At 46.3% G+C, this 18,144-nt stretch overlaps 1 protein-coding gene across 1 annotated transcript in view; it reads right to left on the reverse strand.

The window, feature by feature from the left end:
• LOC141806716 (protein phosphatase 1 regulatory subunit 37) overlaps positions 1-18,144 on the reverse strand; it is a 99,444-nt gene that overhangs the window by 50,385 nt on the left and 30,915 nt on the right. Inside the window, exons 5-9 of the mRNA XM_074692357.1 lie at positions 11,942-12,042; positions 11,634-11,753; positions 9,712-9,859; positions 6,314-6,469; positions 2,441-2,553 (exon numbers count right to left, since the gene is read on the reverse strand). Coding sequence (XP_074548458.1) covers positions 2,441-2,553; positions 6,314-6,469; positions 9,712-9,859; positions 11,634-11,753; positions 11,942-12,042 — 638 coding nt within the window. The remainder of the gene's footprint in view (positions 1-2,440; positions 2,554-6,313; positions 6,470-9,711; positions 9,860-11,633; positions 11,754-11,941; positions 12,043-18,144) is intronic.

Consider the following 18,144-nt stretch of genomic DNA (forward strand, 5'->3'; position numbering starts at 1 on the left):
TCTTCTTTCTGAGTCCATACCCTCTCTGAGTCTGTAACCCTCTCGTAGTCGGTACCCTCTCTGAGTCTGTAACCTCTCTGAGTCTGTAACCCGCACACATTCTGTACCTTCTCTGAGTCTCTACCCTCTCTGAGTCTGTAACCCTCTCCTATTCTGTACCTTCTCTGAGTTTGTACCCTCTCTGAGTCTGTACCCTCTCTGAGTCCATAACCCTCTCTGAGTCTATAACCCTCTCTGAGTCTGTTCCCTCTCTTAGTCCGAAACCCTCTCCTATTCTGTACCTTCTCCGAGTCTGTACCATCTCTGAGTCTGTAACCCTCTCTGAGTCTTTAACCCTATCTGAGTCTGTAACCCTCTCTGAGTCTGTGCCCTCTCTGAGTCTGTAACCCTCTCTGAGTCTGTAACCCTCTCTGAGTCTTTAACCCTATCTGAGTCTGTAACCCTCTCTGAGTCTTTAAACCTATCCGAGTATTTAACCCTCTCTGAGTCTTTAACCCTCTCTGAGTCTTTAACCCTCTCTAAGTCTGTAACCCTCTCTGAGGCTGTGACATTCTGAGTTTGTAACCAGGAGTTATCATGACCAGTTATTGATGTAGTTATTATCTTTTTTAGTTTTGTCCATATGATGGCTTGGCTGTTTGACTGACTGGTGGGCACTCTATAGCTGTTACTAATGAGGTTCAAGGCTTGGATCTTTACCTAATCCAAACTTGGAGTTAGACCTGTTTTTCTAAAAGGCATCCTCTTTAAACCATGAACCTGACACAAACAGGAAGAGTCTACCCCCACACCAAACAGGAAGCACATGCAAAGCGAATGTAAGGATTCCCAGAGACTCTGATGAGATTTCTGCTGCCAACAGCTGGTCTCAGTCATGAGTGTTACACTCAACCCACTGACAGGTGGCGCTATCTGCTGTTGTGAATGAATTATTTCTGCTGTAATTCAGAGAGGGGGACCTGTCTTTAGTCCAGGTCAGTGAAATCATTAACATCAATCAGAGTGGAGTGATGTTTTTATCCTCCTGTCATGACTCCAGAGTCAGTTAAACGTGGTGGATTATGAAGTGTTTGGCCCCTTTCTCCTCCTCCTCCTCCTCTTAAACTCAGTCCTTCTACGAGCCCTGAGGGCAGTGAGCAAGAGCACCAACAGAAAGGTTAATAACAGCTCTCCTCACCATCATATTCCACACAACCAGCCACGCTCTAATTATCATCATTACGGCCCGCGAGGACATCTACTTATCCGGGTGACTGGCAGTCAGCGTGAGCGCCCTCCTTAACACACATCTATTATTTAATCAAAGTGTTTCTTCTTTTGGTGGCGCTGGAGGAGACAGGGGAAGTGTGAGAGTGTGTGTGCAGAGCAGGCCTTTAATTTCTAGTCCTCTGACTTCTCCAATCCCCACTCACATGACAGGAAGGTGCAGTTTATGCTGCCAATCAGGCGGAAGGAATGCATGTTATTAAGGGTGTACGGGGTGGAGGCGGGACGTCTGCAGAGCAGGACTCCTCTGTTTGAGGCCAAACTCTGTTCAGTCCTCTGCTTCTGGGAACAGAGAGCAGGTCAGAGTCAGAGGGTTGGGCTGGATCAGGGGACAGCTTTGACACACACCTGTTAGCGTGTTAGCATTGAGGTTTGGGTTTCTGATCCTGTCAGTCCTTCTCCCAAAACATGGAGGAAATATCTCTGCAGCTGTGGAGGAAATCCCTCCAGCCCAGATATCTGGACCCCGATGATAGCTCCAGATCTTTGGGATGAACCCAGAACAGAGAGAGGACAGGGATTTGACCTCTGTGAAACAGGAAGTGTCTTCAGTCTGTCTCTGCTCTGCTGTGGTTTGACTCCACAGGGCAGAATTTCCCACATCTGTCACTGAATCAGCTGTTTCCCACCCCAGTGATGAGCCTCTCCTTGCTCCTGTAGACTTTACTGTCCTCTGAAAACCATAGACCTGCAGACTCCTGGCAGGGCTCCACTCTTCATATGGGTTTGCTGTTGTAGGTAGATGTGAACTGATGTCAACACAGAGGGCTTTTATTTTGAAAGTCACCACATGTTGCAGCTGTTTTGTTTCCTGGCCTCAAGCAGCTCATCTGTTAGTGAAGGTTAGTGAGTAAGGCCCTGTGTGAAGAGGAGTGTATGTGGACATCAGTCCAACAAAACCCTCACAGGATGAAAATGAGTCCCCTCTCTGTCAGAGGACACCGGGAACTTTTTCAGTCACGTTACTGTTCACGCCTGGGAAACGCAAAGGGATCTTCACATGCTAACTTCATCACACACACACACACACACACACACACACACACACACACACACACACACACACACACACACACACACACACACACACACACACACACACACACACACACACACAAACACACACACACACACACACACCATATCCTGGGCGTGTTCCCAGTCTGATCCTCACCAGAGCCTTGGCCAGGTGTGCCATCCCGTCTGCAGTGATCTGGTTGTTCCTCAGCAGAAGGACCTTCAGACCTGCAACCTGCCACCTCAGACCATCACACAGCTCCTCCAAACCTGCAGAGGGGGACCACAGAGACCAGCTTGGATTTCTTTTATTGCAAACACACCTGATCAAGTCTTTCAGACCAGTTGAAAAATAACAAAAATTTACACTTTGCAATGTTGTGTCCTAATAAAGTTCTAAGCAGAGATTTAAAACACAACAAGAAAGAATGTGAGTGGGACAAAAAAAGTAAGAAATTATTGCAAATAACAGTAAAATTGGCTGTTTATCAGCTTATCAAAGGTTAAAGACCACAACCTTAAAAATCTGAGCACCAATCTGTCCTTTATGTTATTTGCTGTCAGGTATTCTCTCTGTCATGTCCGCCTGATGGGGAGGGCTTAAATGCTTTCTGCAGCAGAAACATATGCGGTATTTTAGGAGAAAATGAACATACTGGAAAGATCCTCCCTATTTTTTTGGGTTGTCATGTCAAGAGTCACTTGTTTGGCTCTTTTAAAGAAAACGTAGCATTACTGTGCGCACAACTACCATCAAGCCGGCTTCATCTACGCTCTTTTGACAGAGAAGCTACAACTTCCTGGTCACAATGATCAAAGACATTAAACAATAAAATCAAAATCAGCCCTTGGCCTGTAATTCAACTTCCCCTTATTTGATCTAAATGATCAAACGGAATGTTGAAAAACCAACAGATTTCCATTTGTTTGTTTTTATTTCCAAAAGAGAAGAGAAAAGGGAAAAACTTAAGTTGTCACGTTTCAAACAACAGTGATACGTAACTGTGTTGATAAATACCTTCCCTCGTTGCATTGTATCCAGTAAAAAGTTGACTTGAACAAAGAAAATTTGTTCCCAAAAAAACACACACTGGTCTGTGATGAGTGTGATGAGCAGAATGATCATCCAATCACCACGTGTGGATATATTTGAGGTTTCAGCCCCCAAAAACATTTTTGAACCAGATGGACTATTTCAGTGGCGGATATATAGACCTGTCTGTCTGGTGTGTCAGGTAAGTTTGTAACAGTCCCAAGGAGAAAGGTAAATATTCAATGATACCTTTGGTGTCTGTGGAAGTAGAGCGATTGTATCTCTCACAGCCGGTGTCATATCCACTGTGGCTGCTTTTGCAAATTGGCGTCATTTTACGGTTAAGGAACAGACAGACAGGTGACGTCGTAGAGACTACGTCCATGTTTTATACAGTCTATGGGTCTGCAGGAGTTTTGGTTACTTGTTAGTAAACAGAAATTCTCCTTGGATCAGGGTCAGCAGCAGTGCACACCCACTGGCTCGGAGTTAGCACGAGCCAATCACAGGTATTTGACACATAACTGGTTATGGTAAGTCTCTGAAAGCGAGTGTAAGTTGAGCCAAGCTTCACCCTTGCTTATAAAAAAGCTTTATCTGTTTGGTGTTTCATTTCATTTTGGTTGTGTTTGCCGTGTTCTGTGCTACGCCCATGATCATCACTGCTCAGGATAGCTTCTTCCACTCCCTAACCAACATGCAAAGTCACTCGTGCACTGGGTTGCTGATGTGATCATGCCCAGAAGCATCCCGATACAACCAAAACATCAACATTCAGGCAGAGAAGGGGGCTGAGGCTGACACAGACGCTGACACACATGTTTAGAGACCCAGAGGAGACGATATTTTGGTTTGTACAAAAATCCTGCAGACTCTACCTTTAAGAACAAAACACGTCTTCAAAAGCCATGTCTCCTTCAACGCCTCAAACTCACCATTTGAACTTTTTCAGAGAGCAGCAAACATGGGACACTGAAAGGTAAAGAAAGTTTGATTCTCTGAGGAGAAAAAACTGAACCTTGACGTCCTGATGGCTTCAACGTTACTGACATGACCAGGAGATCCCACTGGAGATGTTTTCACGGCGGCACAGTGGAGGGGGCGCCATCATAATCTGGGGCTTTTTCCTTCAATGGACCAATGGAGCTTCAGGTTGGTCAGGGGCCTCAAACGGCGGCTGGCTCTGTGGAGATGTTGCAGGGGGCCTCCTTTATGACTGAGGGCCCTGGTCTGTGTGGTAATGACTGGGTTTCTGGACTTTTTCCAGAGGAATCAGATCACTCTTTGGACCATCCTGATGTTCCCCTGATCTAAATCACTCTGACAACATTTGGGGATGGATGGAGAGGGACGTTTACAGAAATGGACATCAGGTCCAGACAGTGGATGATCCTCCATGAAGACATCTTCACCACTTGGAGCAACGTTCACACAGTCTCCTGGAAACACTCACATCAAGAGAGAGAGAGAGAGAGAGAGAGAGATCACCAAGAACGGTGGAGCCCCTCATAACTGAGTCTTTTTTTCAGACTTCAATTTCTGTTTTAGGGGGTTTCAGGTAGTGATGTTCGCTACCACTGCCTTACTTTCCGATCTGATCCTGGGTAAAATTCAGGCTGGTATTGGCAATACTGAATTGATACTGACACTTAGTGTAGATACATGCAATGCGTCTGGTAAATCTTATTTAAAAAAAAAAAAAAAAAAAAAAAAAACAATAAGTGCAGTTTTAATCATACCACTAAATTGAATTTGCCAGTACAATATTTAAGTAAATAAATAAATGCCACAATATTTTCACAAGTTTGTCCATACCTACATTTTGAATGATTTATCCAACAGTTAAGGCAAATTAGACAGGTTGTAAATTAGGATGGATATATTTTATAGATTAAATGTTATTTTTGATTAATGTTTTCTAGGAGATATTTTTCTTTACTCACCATGACTGTTATATTACAATTGTTCGGTGTTATTTAAAGATACCTGTTGTTTGTAATCCTCAGTTCTTTAGGGAACTGTACCTGAATTAATCCAGGCTTTTTATCTCCTTGGCACATGTGTTATTACGCTTAACAAAGTCATGCAGTTATTTATTGAAGCATGTATTTATTTTCTTACTTATGTCATAACCATATCTATTAATTTGAACAGTAACTACAGCACTTAGCAACTCTTAAACCTCCACATTTTCTCTCTCTGGATGACGTGGAGGGACATGACGTCTGTCTCACCCTAACAGCATCTGACGCTGAGCTCTCCCTCTCCTCTGTCCCCCTCATTATAAATGCCTCGTATTCTTGGTTGTGATTCAACCCAAGGTGTTTAACGATGTTCGCTGTGTTGCCTCAAGTCCTGACGTTTTTTCTGAAAATATCACAAACAGTGTCTTGGCTGTTTGTGGAGCTAAAATAGCTCCACACATGACTTCTTTTGCACTCTGTCATTCGGTCCTGTGCGAACTGCAGACTACAGGCTGAGACTGAATGAGTGAGTGAGTGACAGACTGAGCAGCGTGCAGCTGCACTTACACATTAAGCATTTTACCAGGCGGAAGAAAAAGTAGTTCCCTCAAAACAGACTATCATTCAGATAAGTTCTCAACAGTTTGCTGACTTTTCACTGTGTTCCTGTTAATGGACCTCAGATGACTGAAGTATCAAAGGTATGGATATTCTGGTTTTAGAATCGATTTCAGAGCACAGAGAGCAGGTATAAGAAGTATCTGTATTTTAGTATTGATCCACACATCACTAGTTTCATATTTTTGAGCTGTGGTCTTAAACTTTTGATCAGCTGATGAACAGACTAATTCACTTGTTTGGAATGAACTGCTAACTCATCTTTTGTGTGTCTCACTCTCATTTCATCTTTTTGTATCTGAAACTCTGCTTAGAGCCCTTTTAAGATCTAACAGCAAAATGTAAATTCGTGCACTCTTGGCACCATATCCCTGCTAAAATGTCCCCCACAGCAGAGCTAGGCCTGAGTTCCTACCAGCGTCTGCCACAGCGTTGTTGCTGAGCTGCAGGGTCTGTAAGGTGTTGTTGTATCTCAGAAGGTCTCCCAGCTGCAGGGCGTCCTGGTAGCTGTTCAGCTGGTTGTTGGTGAGGTGGAGCTCTTTCAGAGCCTTGTTTGACTTCAGCGCACTGACTGCAAGAGAAAAAAAAAAACAGAGAAAGAAGAGTCCAGGAGTTCAGGACAGGACCTGAGATCCATTTCACACCCCAAGGTTTGATCTGCATCAAACACCCCCTGAGGGTCTGTCCCCGTGTGTTTGAAGGGACATGAGGCTGAGTGTGTTACCTGGTATACCTGATCCCAACAACAAATCTCTAATCTCTGTCCTCCAGGCTCTGCATCCATGTCATCTGCTGGCTAGCTTAAAGAAGACAGATGGAGTGTGAGGATAAGTTTGCTGTCCAAACTTTAGATAGAAGCACCTCCCCATCCCCTCCTCCTCAAATTAAGACGTATGGATTTCTCTAAAGTGGTATTAGATATGATCGGTGGAGCCAGACGCGGGCCTGCAGGTTGGAGCGACAGCAGACTGATTGAAGGCGAGTGAACTTGAGCATGAAAACGAGAGCACAGCAGGAAGTCTGCCTCCTGAAAATTACTGCGCTAAAGATCAAGTGGCACTCCTTCAGCGGCACGGAGCAGCTATTGTTGGAGCCAGAGCCGGGACTGCTTCAGACCTCACAAACCTGTCAAAGCCACAGATCCGGTCCTCTAGGTGTCAGAAACTTTTCTTTATGTTTCTCAATCACGTCTTTAAGTCAGAGATACCGTAAGTGAGTGCTCCCTGTACGATGTGTGTGTGTGTGTGTGTGTGTGTGTGTGTGTGTGTGTGTGTGTGTGTGTGTGTGTGTGTGTGTGTGTGTGTGTGTGCTTTGTGTACAGTACTGTGCGACTTGTGTGTCCATGTTTGTGGGCCCTCCCTGCCCTGGCGTCCGGATCGATGCAGCAGATTTGATCAGGCCGCTGGGCTGCATGTGGAATGCCAACATTGTCATCAGGCACAGTGGGAACCAAATGTTGGAATCGGCGGGATTGATCCGGTCGACTCCACCGCCAGCGCCCAATCCCGCAATCACAGGCCCCTCCGATCGAAGGCAATGATCCTCAGCTGGGACCCCCCACCGAGAGGGGAGGAGGGGAAGTGTTGGTGGGCTCAGCAGAGGCAGGGGGGACAGGCAGGGGGAGTGATGAGAGTAGAAGGGGAGGAGGAGGGAGACTTTGAGACCCTAAAATATCAAAGAGATCCAGGAAACAGCAGAAAACACTGAAGGAGCAAGTTTCTGTACTTTGAACTGAGTCCATGAGGGTGTGTGTGCTCCAGCTGAGAGGAGGTGCTGAGCTCAGGTCTCTCCTTCCAGAAAGAAGGGTCAGAGCTGGTCTTTACTGTCACACAGGGTCACCTGGATGTGACGGGATCCTTTCAGAATGTACTGACCATAAAGGAGGAGAGAAGGGGGCAGAGATGAAAGAACTGCTCCATGGTCTCTGAAGCTCTTCTCTCCTCATGTTGACGCTCTGTGTACACACAGTGTGTGTCAAAGACCTGTCCATCCAAGTCCAGCACTTAACCCCCCTCTGAGTGTTGTCTCCCTGTTGTGAGTGTGTCCATGTGTGTGAATACACTCAAGCATTGACTCTGGGTGTGTGTTTGTGTGTGTGCTTTGTGTACAGTACTGTACGGCTTGCAACATGTAATAATCCATCATTCAGAAAAGGTTAGTAAGCTCAGGCCTCTCAAATGAAACACAGCGTTCTTCAGTTCTTTTCTTTCAATAATTCCTGTCAAATTATCTGTTTGTCATGTGAGGGAGGGGAAACAGAGGAGCACAGTATTTTGACCTATAAATGTTTCAATGAGGACACGTTTGTTTAAATGAGGACCCTTTGTTTTAATGAGGACACGTATGTTTCAAAAGGCCACATTTGTTTCGATGAGGAGATATTTGTTTTATTAAGGATACGTTTGTTTCAAGGGGACATTTGTTTTAATGAGGACCCATTTTTCTTATTGAGGACACTTTTGTTTCAAAGAGGAGACATTTGTTTTAATGAGGAGACGTTTGTTTTAGTTATGAATTGTTTGTCCTCAGGTCTTCATGGATAAAACTGTAATCTAGAAAAACAGCACAATGTAATTATTACCAAAGGTCAAGACCATAATGTTTGATTTCAGTGACAGCCAAATAGTACAAGTGTGAATGTATGTATTTACACGCACCAGCCGCTTTATTAGGTCCACCTTGCTAGTACCGGGTTGGACCCCATTTTGCCTTCAGAACTGCATTAATCCTTGGTGGCATAGATTCATCAAGGTACTGAAAACATTCTCAGAGAGTTTGGTCCATATTGACATGATAGCATCACACAGTTGCTGCAGATTTATCAGCTGAACATCCATGATGAGAATCTCCCGTTCCACCACATCCCAAAGGTGCTCTATTGGATTGAGATCTGGGGACTGTGGAGGACATTTGAGTACAGTCTGGCACCAACAACCATGCCACGTTCAAAGTCCCTTAAATCTCCTTTCTTCCCGATTCTGATGCTCAGTTTGAACTGCAGTAGATCATCTTCACCATGTCTAAATGCCTAAGTGCATTGAGTTGCTGCCATGTGATTGGCTGATGAGAAATTTGCATTAATGAGCAGTTGGACAGGTGTGCCTAATAAAGTGGCCGGTGAGTGTATGTATATTTGTGTTGGTGCGTGAGTGTTTCTTAGGTGCAATGTCAAAGATAACGTTATCAGAGGTTTTATACCTTCATAGAGATTCTAGCAAGCTCCTAAACATGTTACATGAAATATGAGTGAGAGAGAGAGAGAGAGAGAGAGAGTGTGTGTGTGTGTGTGTGTGTGTGTGTGTGTGTGTGTGTGTGTGTGTGTGTGTGTGTGTGTGTGTGTGTTTGTGTGTGTGTGTGTGTGTGTGTGTGTGTGTGTGTGTGTGTGTGTGTGTGTGTGTGTGTGTGTGTGTGTCCTGGCTGACAGAGCCTGTATAGATGTGTGCAGCAGTGTGTAAAGTGACAGGTAAGAGATTAGGCCTCTAATCCGGGTCCAGACCTGCAGAGAAGGTCAGGGGTCAAAATCTGGTCCTGCTGGCCACAGGACACACACACACATACACATACACACACACACACACACACACACACACACACACACACACACACACACACACACACACACACACACACACACACACACACACACACACACACAAACACACACACACACACACACACACACATGGTTTGACAAACAATCATGACGTCACTGAACCAGAAGTGACTGTTTATGAAGCTCAGCAGGTGTGTGAGAGAGTAGTGTGTGCATCAGTGTTTGTTAATTTTATGTGTGTGAGTGTGTGTGTGTCTTACTCAGTGTGTACAGAGGCACCCCGCTGAGCTGGGCGTTGTGGAGGTGCAGCACTGAGAGCCGGCTGGTCAGCAGAGCTTTGGACAGAGACTGAGCCGGATAGTCAACGAGAGGAAGACTACACACATCCAGCCTGGACAGACGCACACTCTGAAACACACACAAACGCGCACAGTGCATAAAAACAGTAAAAACACACACCTTCCTTTTTATCAGGGTGTGTGAAATAGAAACTGGAGATGCAAAGAGTGTAAGGGGGGAGAGAGAGAGAGAGAGCTCCATCTTTTTTTTCTCCTGGTTCTCTGCTTTGAGTTCATTCATCAGTCAGGTGTCAACACATGGTTTGGTGGCTGGGATCACTTCATGTTCACCTGAGGCTAAAGTCACAAGGTTGAACACAGGGTGTCTAAATCAGGGTTTTTGGGTATGCTTGTTGTTTAAGTGGTTAGGTTTTGTGTTGTGTTGTTTAAGTTGGGTTGTTTGTGTTGTGTTGTTTGTGTTGGGTTGTTTCTGTGAGGTTGTTTGTGTTGGGTTGTTTGTGTGGGGTTGCTTGTGTGGGGTTGCTTGTGTTTGGTTGTTTGTGAGTAGTTTTTTGTGTTAGGTTTTTTGTGTTTTAATGTATGTGTGGTGATGTTTGTTTTTTTGGTTGTATGTGTGGGGTTTTTTGAGTGGGGTTGTATGTTAAGGGTTGTTTGTATTTGGTTGTATGTGTTGGGTTGTGTGTTTGGGGTTGTTTGGGTAGGGTTGTTTGTGTTTGTTTTTTGTGTGGGGTTGTATGTGTTGGTTGTTTGTGTTGGGTATTTTGTGTGGGGTTGTTTGTGTTGTACTGTTTGTGTTAGGTTGTATGTGTGGGGCTGTTTGTGTCGTGTTGTTTGTGTTTTGTTGTTTGTTTTGGGTTGTTTGTGTTAAGTTGTTTGTGTGGATTTTTTGTGCGAGGTTGTGTGTTTTGGGTATATGGTGTTGCATTGTTTGTTTTGGGTTGTTTGTGTTGTGTTGTTGGTGGTGTGTTGTTTGTGTAGGAATGTTTGTGTGGGGTTGTTTGTGTGGAGTTGTATGTGTTGTGTTGTTTGTGTAGGAATGTTTGTGTGGGGTTGTTTGTGTGGAGTTGTATGTGTTGGGTTGTTTGTCTTGTGTTGTGTGTGTGAGGTTGTTTATGTGGGGTTGTTTGTGTGAGGTTGTCTGTGTGGGTTTGTTTGTGTGGGGTTGTTTGTGTGGGGTTGTTTATGTGGGGTTGTTTGTGTGGGGTTGTTTATGTGGGGTTGTTTGTGTGAGGTTGTCTGTGTGGGTTTGTTTGTGTGGGGTTGTTTGTATAGGGCTGTTTGTGTCAGGTTGCTTGTTTCAAGTTGTTTTTGTAGTTATGTTTTTTGTTTGGTTATTTATAACAGGATGTTTGCACCTTCTGCTATTGTGATTGTGTAGAAGTATATGTGTATAGTTGTGTATTTTTATCTCTGTTGTTGTGTGTTTATGTCAGGTTGTATAGCTGTATGGTTGTGTAATTGTTGGAAACGTGATGGTCAGTTTGCTCATCTCTGTATCCCTTGCCTGTTGTAATGTCTTTATGTAGTTGTTTATGTTCTTATTTTTATCTCTTTGGTTGCATAGTTTTACAGTTGTGTATTATAATAGTTATGTAGTTGTGCATCATTGTGTGTAGTTGTACAGCAGTAGTAAACGTCGCGGCCTGTTTGCTCGTCCCTGCTTCCTGTGCCTGCTGTAATGTGTTTATGTAGTTGTTCATGTTATCTGTATTTCTGTAGTTGTGTATTTCTGTAGTTGTGTGGTTGTACAGTAGTAGTAAACGTCGTGGCCTGTTTGCTCGTCCCTGCATCCTTTGCCTGCTGTAATGTGAAACTAACTCACTCTGAGGATGTACGCTTCCTGTGCTACATGAACAGATTACTATTCCAGCGGTTGAGCCGACCTGCTTTATCAAATGAGCCAGCGCCCTCCAACACGATGTTCCCATACTGCTGCTGTCAGAAATGTCAAGATGGGTTGTAGATTCATAGTACAAAATCATATCCAGCAAGGACGCCGCTCCCTGCAAGAGAAACACAGTGAGGAAGGAGAATGAAGAAAGCCAGCTCCAAATTTGACAGGAATGTTATGAAGTTCTTTCTGAAGTCAAAAAAATCGTCTCTAATCTGATCGCGGCGCGGCCTGAATATGAAACTGTGTTGGAATTGGAAGACGAAGATGAAGAAAATAAGTTTTGCTCATAAAACTCACATTTTCCTCCAGTTGTGCCGCCTGCAGATTGATGAAATCAAAGTGCAGCGATTTGAGGACGGCTTCCAGAGCTTCACAGGAGCGCTGGTCTAATCGCTCACCTTGATGGAGGAAAGCAATCAAACAGGAGATAATTGGAGGCTGTTTGCTAACAGGCAGAATTACACCAGCGTAAACCTGCTCCATCCTTTCTCTCTGCAATGAAGGTTTCAGCAGAAATCAGGACAAAACAACTTCCTTCACAAGCTAACTTTGTCTGTGTGTGTGTGTGTGTGTGTGTGTGTGTGTGTGTGTGTGTGTGTGTGTGTGTGTATGTGTCTTTAATAAAGTTCTGAGATGTAATCAGAAACAGAAATAATGATGACAGGACGAGCTGTTTTCTGTGAATGCTAGAGTGTGTCATTGATTACTGACTGCAGCAGAACAACAACCAAATCAATACACACACACACACACACACACACACACACACACACACACACACACACACACACACACACACACACACACACACACACACAAAGTCAACTTCCAAAAGCATCTTAATATTGCCTGATGATTCACCTGCACACACACACACACACACACACACACACACACACACACACACACACACACACACACACACACACACACACACACACACACACACACACACACACACACACACACACACACACACACACACACGCACACACCAGAAGTGTTTCAGACTTTGTGTATATCTAACCATACAGACTTTCACTTGAGGAGTTTCTTTCCTGGAAAGAAGGAGGATTCATTCTATCCTGATGGTTTTTAATATTTAAAGATGGGATATTTCTCTCCCTCTTCTTTACTTTCTGACATGTTTCCTCTTTATTTCACATAATTTTAAATCTTCCTGATTTAAAACAATGTAAATAAAGTTACAGAAAGAATCAGAAATACTTCATTTATCCCAGAGGGAAAATTACATTTTAGTTTTGCCCCTTCCAAGAGACATGAGACAGTGACATATAACATGGAGAGGACAGTGGGAGGATTGGGGGTAATATTGTGATCATTTTTCAGTGATTAACAAGAGCTCTATCAGTGTATCATTCGTTCATTCCATATCCGTTTTAGAATCCAAAATTGGGATAAAGACTTGTTGGTATAGTCAACAACTTCCAGGTCACAACACATCGAAAATCTTACAAACCAAAAACAAATAGAACAAAAATACCATGAGAATTCCATTCTCTCATACTGAATTTTCAATTTCAAAACAAAATCAAAACAGCGAAAAATAGGCTGTTATTTGTTTTCCAATTTTTGATTTGAAAAGAGAAATGAAATAAGTCGTTACCCGTTTTCCGATTTTGGATTCTAAAACGGATGTGGAATGAACAAATGATACACTGATAGAGCTCTGTAATGTCGTTTTATTCACTATAGTACCATTTGAACACTGATACACATGCTATAGTATAATGCATGGTCAGAGTCTCAGTGTATTCACTGTAATCCATATTTACACACAGACACTGGATTTTACTCCAGCAGCTTTTCTGGTGTTGAGAAATGAAGCTGATAGAGACGTGCACAAACTGCAGTTCCCTCAGTGTCCACTTGAGGCTGTCTCCAAACACTAAAGAGGCCTGACTGATGACCATGTCAGGACAGACGTATAGGGGAATTATTGGGTAATCAACTATAGCCGATGCACGCAAAATTTAAGTGCAGAAGCTCTGCGGTGTATAATGGTTTGTTAACTGACGTGGGGAGTCAAACACCAAAAAACACATTTTTTAACTTGATATCATCACTTTGATGGATGGTAAAGGGCTCCCAGGTTTGTGTCAGGTCTAACCTCTCCAATGCAAACCTGTGACTTTGTGACACAAATTATCAACAGCTCATCTCCCTGTTCATGACAACAGTGCAGGTGTGTTCAGTCTCATCAGTTTTGGAGATATTTGAACTCAGAGTTTCACATCCATTTGCATAATTCTCTCCTGATTGACAGGCAGGATGAATATAGCAGTTTGCTGGCTAATTAGCCTTTAGCTCTGCTTGGTAGACAACCCGCAGGGCACAGCTAACCAGGATTTACTAATGTTACTGTGGTGAATCTGCTGCGCTCTGGGAGCGCTCCTCTCCTTCCCCCTCCCCTCCCTGTTCCTCTCTCCCGCGGCTGCAGCCGGCACAGCTGCAGCGGATCTGCAATCAGGCGCCGGCTACTTAAGACTCTCTTCAGGTGTGGACCGGCGCCAGTGGATTCCGTCTTGCTTCGTGGTAGTTTGGTCTCCTTCGTGATGAGTATACTGACCTCACATTGTTGTGTATCTTTTTCTGTGAGTTTTTGCTGATCCTGTCTTTGTGCTGCTTTGTCCTAGTGCCTCCCTCGAGCTACTGCTACAGCCCTTGCCACCTTCCACAGCCACAACTCTCTGTGCCCAGCGCTCTCAGGAGAGAGCTGCTACAAACCGGACTCTCATTCTCACTTACTCCCTCTGTGCAATAAAAACTCTTAAACTGCTTCCTTGCCTCCGCCTCGCTTTTGGGTCCAGCGTGTACCTTGCTAGTTCTGCCCAGAACTGTAACAGAATCCACTGGCCCAGAAGTATGGATCCAACCTCTCCAGAGGAGTTTAAGGAAGCCCTCACCCACCAAGGCATGCTGCTTGGAAGGCACGACAAGATGCTACAGGGGATTTTGGAGACACTACAGGGCCTGCACCTCCAGATCAACCAGCTCACCCCGCAGGCTTCCTCCAGTGAGGTTAGAGTGCCCTCTGCTGACAGCAGTCCTGTGCAGCCTGCCCCCCAACCCTCTGGCACTGTTAGAGAGCCTTATGTTCCCTCTCCCGAGCCTTTTGCAGGTGATTTAGGAGCTTGTGCTCAGTTTTTGTTAAATTGCTCTCTTGTTTTTGATTTGCAACCCTCCAGCTACCCCAGTGATAAAGCTAAAGTAGCGTATGTGATTAATTTACTTCGCGGCCGGGCCGCTAAATGGGCTACTGCCCTTTGGCACAGTTCTTCACCTGTGCTTTCTTCTTTTTCTAGTTTTTCCTCTGAGTTACGGAGAGTATTTGATCACCCGGTTAGGGGGAGGGAGGCTACCAGGAGACTTTTAGCGTTAACTCAGGGTTCTCAATCTGTTGCTGACTACTCCATAGAATTCCGTATTCTAGCCAGTGAGTGTGGGTGGGACGAGTCAGCCCTGATGGGGGTTTTTGCTAAGGGTCTCTCTGATCAGTTAAAGGATGAGTTGGCCACCAGGGATGAACCAGTCTCCCTGGAGGATTTAATTTCACTTGCCATCAGGATTGATAATAGACTAAGAGAGAGGGTTAGAGAGCGGGGTGCTAGACCTCGAAGACCAGCCCTTCTAGGTGAGCCTGCAGCCCCAGAGATCCCGTCCTCAGCCTCCACGGTCAGGTCACCTAATCCCCAGCCCCCGGAAGAACCAATGCAGCTGGGCAGAGCCCGCCTTCATCCACAGGAGCGCAGGAGGCGCATGAACAACAATTTGTGTATTTACTGTGGCGAGGCTGGCCACTACATCGCCTCCTGTCCTTCATCAGTAAAAGGGGAGGCTCACCGCTGAGAGAGGGGATCACGGTGAGCCAGATCTCTACCCCTGCCAGCTCCATTCCTCGCATGTTGGTCCCTGCTCAGATCCTGTGGGGACAGGAGTCCTCTTCTCTTCAGGCTCTTATTGACTCTGGTGCGGATGACAGCTTCATCCATGAGGGGCTGGTTCAACAGCTCAGGTTGTCCCGAGTTCCCCTTTCCGAGCCCAAGAGGGTCACCGCCCTGGATGGCCGTCTCCTCGCCACAGTGACTCACCAATCCGAGCCCTTCACCCTCATCATCTCTGGGAACCATAGAGAGACTTTTCAGCCTTTCATTATCCAATCCCCCACTACTCCTCTGATCCTCGGTTACCCCTGGCTGAAACTGCATAACCCCTCCATAGACTGGTCTACCTTATCCATAACAGGCTGGAGCGCTTCCTGCCATGCTAACTGCCTTCAATCTGCCGTCCCTGCTACCAGAGCTCCTCCGTCTTCCTCTCCACCTCCGGACCTGTCTGCTGTTCCTCCCGAGTACCACGATCTCGCGCCTGTCTTCAGTAAGGACCGTGCCCTGTCTTTGCCACCTCACCGCCGGTATGACTGTGCGATCAACCTTCTCCCTGGTTCACCTCTACCTTCCTGTAGACTGTACAATCTCTCTCGCCCCGAGAAACACGCCATGGAGGCGTATATCAAGGACTCGTTGGCCTCTGGATTCATCCGACCTTCCTCTTCCCCTCTCGGAGCTGGATTCTTCTTTGTCAAGAAGAAGGATTCAACCCTGCGACCCTGCATTGACTTCCGGGGGCTCAACGACATAACCATCAAGGATAAGACCCCACTACCCCTTATCGACCCCTCGTTTGAGCCTCTGTGTGAGGCGCGGGTCTTCTCTAAACTGGATCTACGCAACGCCTATCATCTGATTCGCATCCGGGAGGGAGATGAATGGAAGACAGCGTTTAACACACCTCTGGGACATTACGAATACCAAGTAATGCCTTTTGGCCTCACCAACGCCCCCGCTGTCTTCCAGACCCTGATGAATGATGTTCTGCGTGACATGCTGAACCGCTTTGTCTTTGTCTATCTGGATGATATACTGATCTTCTCCCGAGATCTTCAGGAACACAAGCAGCATGTCCGTTCTGTCCTCCAGCGTCTCCTTGAGAACAGGCTCTTCGTCAAACCAGAGAAGTGCGAGTTTCACGTTTCCTCTGTGCACTTCCTTGGCTACATCATCGCCCAGGGTAAACTTCAAGCGGACCCGGCTAAGATCCAAGCGGTTGCCGAGTGGCCCCCTCCCTCCACTCGTAAGGAGTTACAGCGTTTTCTGGGATTCGCTAACTTCTACCGGAGGTTCATCCGCAATTTTAGCCTGGTGGCTAGCCCGCTCACCCGTTTAACCTCTACCTCCTCTCCCTTCCTGTGGACCCCTGAGGCTGAGACAGCCTTCAACCAGCTGAAGGCGCTGTTCACCAGTGCACCCATCCTCCGCCATCCTGACCCTTCTCTCCAGTTCATTGTGGAGGTGGATGCTTCGGACACAGGAGCAGGAGCTGTGCTCTCCCAACGGGATTCATCCACCCAAAGGATTCACCCCTGTGCCTTCTTTTCCCGACGCCTCTCTCCAGCAGAGCGCAATTACGACGTGGGTAACAGAGAGTTGCTGGCTGTGGTATGGGCTCTGCAGGAGTGGAGGCACTGGCTGGAGGGGACTGCCGTCCCCTTCATCATATGGACGGACCACAAAAATCTTTCTTACCTTCGCTCAGCCAAGAGACTCAACCCCAGACAAGCTCGGTGGTCCCTTTTTTTGAGCAGGTTTGAGTTCACCCTTTCCTACCGACCTGGCTCCAAGAACACCAAACCTGACGCGCTCTCTCGCCTTCATTCCCCCTCTATGGATTCAGAGGACCCGGATTTCATCCTTCCCTCCTCCTGTTTCGTGGGAGCAGCTCAGTGGGAGATCGAACAGGAGGTTAGAAGAGCCCTCAAGGCCCAACCGGATCCAGGGACAGGACCCAAGGATCGGCAGTTTGTTCCCGAGTCCGCCCGTGCCAAAGTCCTCCAGTGGGGACACTCCTCGAGGCTGGCCTGCCACCCCGGAGTGACCCGCACTCTCGAGTTTCTACAGCAGCGTTTCTGGTGGCCCAACATGAGCAAGGACACACGGGAGTTTGTCCTTGCGTGCTCTGTCTGTGCCAGAGGCAAGGCTTCTCACCACCCGCCTGCTGGTTTGCTGCGCCCCCTCCCTGTGCCTAGTCGACCCTGGTCTCATATCGCCCTGGATTTCATCACTGGTCTGCCCCCCTCCGAAGGTAACACAGTTATACTCACCATTATTGACAGATTTTCCAAGATGGTTCATTACATTCCCCTGCCCAAGCTCCCTACTGCTCTAGAGACTGCCAACCTCCTAGTCCTCCACGTCTTCAAGCTTCACGGTATCCCAGCTGACATAGTGTCTGACAGAGGACCCCAGTTCATCTCCCAGGTTTGGAGGGATTTCTGCTCTTCGGTGGGCGCAGCAGCCAGCCTCTCCTCTGGATACCACCCTCAAACCAACGGCCAGACAGAGCGGGCCAACCAGAATCTCGAGTCTGCGCTCCGGTGTGTGGCGGCCCAGCATCCTGCCTCTTGGAGCACCTGCCTGCCG

This window comes from Halichoeres trimaculatus, unplaced genomic scaffold, assembly GCF_033239565.1.
Source record: "Halichoeres trimaculatus isolate MK-OKI-2021-1 unplaced genomic scaffold, fHalTri1.1 fHalTri1_scaffold_17, whole genome shotgun sequence".
NCBI lineage: Eukaryota > Metazoa > Chordata > Actinopteri > Labriformes > Labridae > Halichoeres > Halichoeres trimaculatus.